The sequence below is a fragment of the Cyprinodon variegatus genome, unplaced genomic scaffold (assembly GCF_000732505.1).
Source record: "Cyprinodon variegatus isolate N-32 unplaced genomic scaffold, C_variegatus-1.0 Scaffold72, whole genome shotgun sequence".
NCBI classification, from domain to species: Eukaryota; Metazoa; Chordata; class Actinopteri; order Cyprinodontiformes; family Cyprinodontidae; genus Cyprinodon; species Cyprinodon variegatus.
The window spans coordinates 1,337,519-1,339,776 of NW_015150525.1; the positions used below are offsets into that span (position 1 = coordinate 1,337,519).

Genomic DNA, 2,258 nt, shown 5'->3' on the forward strand with positions numbered 1-2,258 from the left:
CAGCATGGGGGTGAATAGAAAATGAAGACTAATCATGTATTGAGTGTACTATTCCTTTAAGTACAGTAATGAAGTATTTGTACTTTGTTACTTGACACCTCTTTCCATTTGTAAGGGGTAAAAAACGCCAACTTGCCCTATAAAGGGTTAATTTTAAGGTCTTCAGAACAGAGTGCAGCTGCTTGGTTGAACAGAGGTCACGGTCCTTCTGCAGCACCTTGAGTGGACGCTAGAGGGCGCCTTTTCCTCATGATGTCAGCTTACCTAGCTAAGCCCCGCCCCCTCCCTCCCTTTGGTTCCCTGCTGACTCCGGAGCTGAGGACGCCCTTAGCATCAACACACAGCTCGGGTAGAATAAGATACTCTTACTCCTCTGAAGACGGATTAAACAGCGCTGACTTCAGCTGAAGCTTTAAGCGAGCGCGCGTTTCCCCGCTGCGGACATGGAGCTCGTGTGCGTCTGGCCCCGATACTCGGCTACCTTCTCTTGAAGAAGAGAGAAGCAGCTCGGAGGTGTCCAGAACGAGGACGGAGCTGAGAGAGGGGGGTTCAGCGCGAGGCTGTTTGCTAATTACCGAGTCAGCTAACCGGGGGAATGGTGCTCTGGACCGACTCTTTGTCCTGTCAGAGAAAGGCGAGGGGTACGAGGGCCCAGAGAGCCAGCTGTAGCAACCGGACTCAGGCTGTTTGCAACGGAGGGAGCGGCTTCGGTCCGGACGGGTGCTTCTGTGGCCGCTCTGAGAGCTAGCTGGGCAGGCTAGCTGCGGGTGACGACCCCCACCGCCTGTTGGATCCTTCCAGCCTGAACCGAAGCTAACATTAGCCAGAAAAGTAAAGTGCTTTAAAGAAAATCATCATTAAAGCCCCAATAAAGAGATCATCAAAAGAAAATAAACTGGAATTTAAACTTTAACTTAAACGGACAAACTCAAAGAAATTACTTCTTAAGGAAAGTTTTTAGATGCTATTAGCAGTTAGCTAGGTGGGAGCAGAGTGGACGTGTTGTTTTTTTGCATTTTTTTTCTGGGTTTTCTCCCTTTCTTGGATGCTGGGATCACCTTTTAATTGCAACAATGATGATAATAAGCAGAAAACCCGAAGGCCCGATAGCAACAGGTAACCAGGAACACTTCTTTCTCTCGCTTTGCTTTTAATTATCTTTAAATTGGTTGATATTTAATCATTACATTTACTAGTTTCCAACCGCCCAACTGGAAAAAATCCAAATCTATAAGTCAATCTTTTTTTTTTAATCAAGTGCATTTGTTCCAGAAATTAGGAGGTAAGTGAGACACTTTACCAATGTTGTCCCATTTACATTTAATATAAGAAAAAACAACTATATTGTCTAATTTCAACTGCATATTATCTAATTATCTTATTTTAAGAGTAAAAATGCTAATTCCATTGGCAGATCATCTTATTTGCCTGCTCAAATTAAGGGTAAATACACATAATTTAAGACATTTTTACTCCTGATTGTTGGGCTGTAAACATGTTTTCTTGTGCTTATCAATCATGAGACCCTCCCTGTGTTCTTAGAAGATAATCCAGGAAGTTCAGCGTTGTTTATTTGCTTTAACATCCCTCCAGTAAGACCCTATTTCTTTATAGTTATACTATTAGCTGCTGTTAACATTTACAGTGTTAGCTGCTTGTGTATTTTTATGTATACCAGGAAGTACATAGTTTATGGTAAGTGTTGTACCAGGAAGAACAAAAAGTAACTTTACTACCCTAACAGCCTCACTTACAGCTTTTATGATAAATGAACTCCTGAATCTGAGTTATTTCCAGGAACGGCAGCCTTTCTAAATACCTGAACCCAGTTTTATTTGGGTTCAACTTAATCCTACAAAAATAAAAAAGAAGAATGACAGCTATATATACTTATATTTAAAGTTGGTGAAATTAAACTTAAAGTTGAAAGTTTTTCATTTTTCATCTCCATTGTTTCCAAGAGGTGATATCTTATATTTTATATTTACCGTGTAGCTTTTATGCTTTATTTTCTAGTTTGCTTGTTTAAATCAAAGTGAGGGAGACATGGTTTTAAACCTTTTATAGGACACTCAGTGAAATACTGAGCCAATAGTGTTGTTGGATTCCAGGACAAGAGCTTATAACCTTTTTAAGATGAAAAAAATATGGATATTTTGATGGATAAAAATGTATGTCAATGAGAAATGCCAACTTGCCCAAATGCTTCTATAAGAAATTCATAAAAAACACTGAGAGAGAAACACTTTTTTTTTTTT

The 2,258-nt window shown here is 40.0% G+C and overlaps 1 protein-coding gene across 1 annotated transcript in view; it reads left to right on the forward strand.

The window, feature by feature from the left end:
- Positions 1-306: 306 nt before the first annotated feature.
- dyrk3 (dual specificity tyrosine-(Y)-phosphorylation regulated kinase 3) overlaps positions 307-2,258 on the forward strand; it is a 13,735-nt gene continuing 11,783 nt past the window's right edge. Inside the window, exon 1 of the mRNA XM_015372418.1 lies at positions 307-1,116. Within this exon, the coding sequence (XP_015227904.1) occupies positions 1,074-1,116 (43 nt within the window). The 5' untranslated portion in view covers positions 307-1,073. The remainder of the gene's footprint in view (positions 1,117-2,258) is intronic.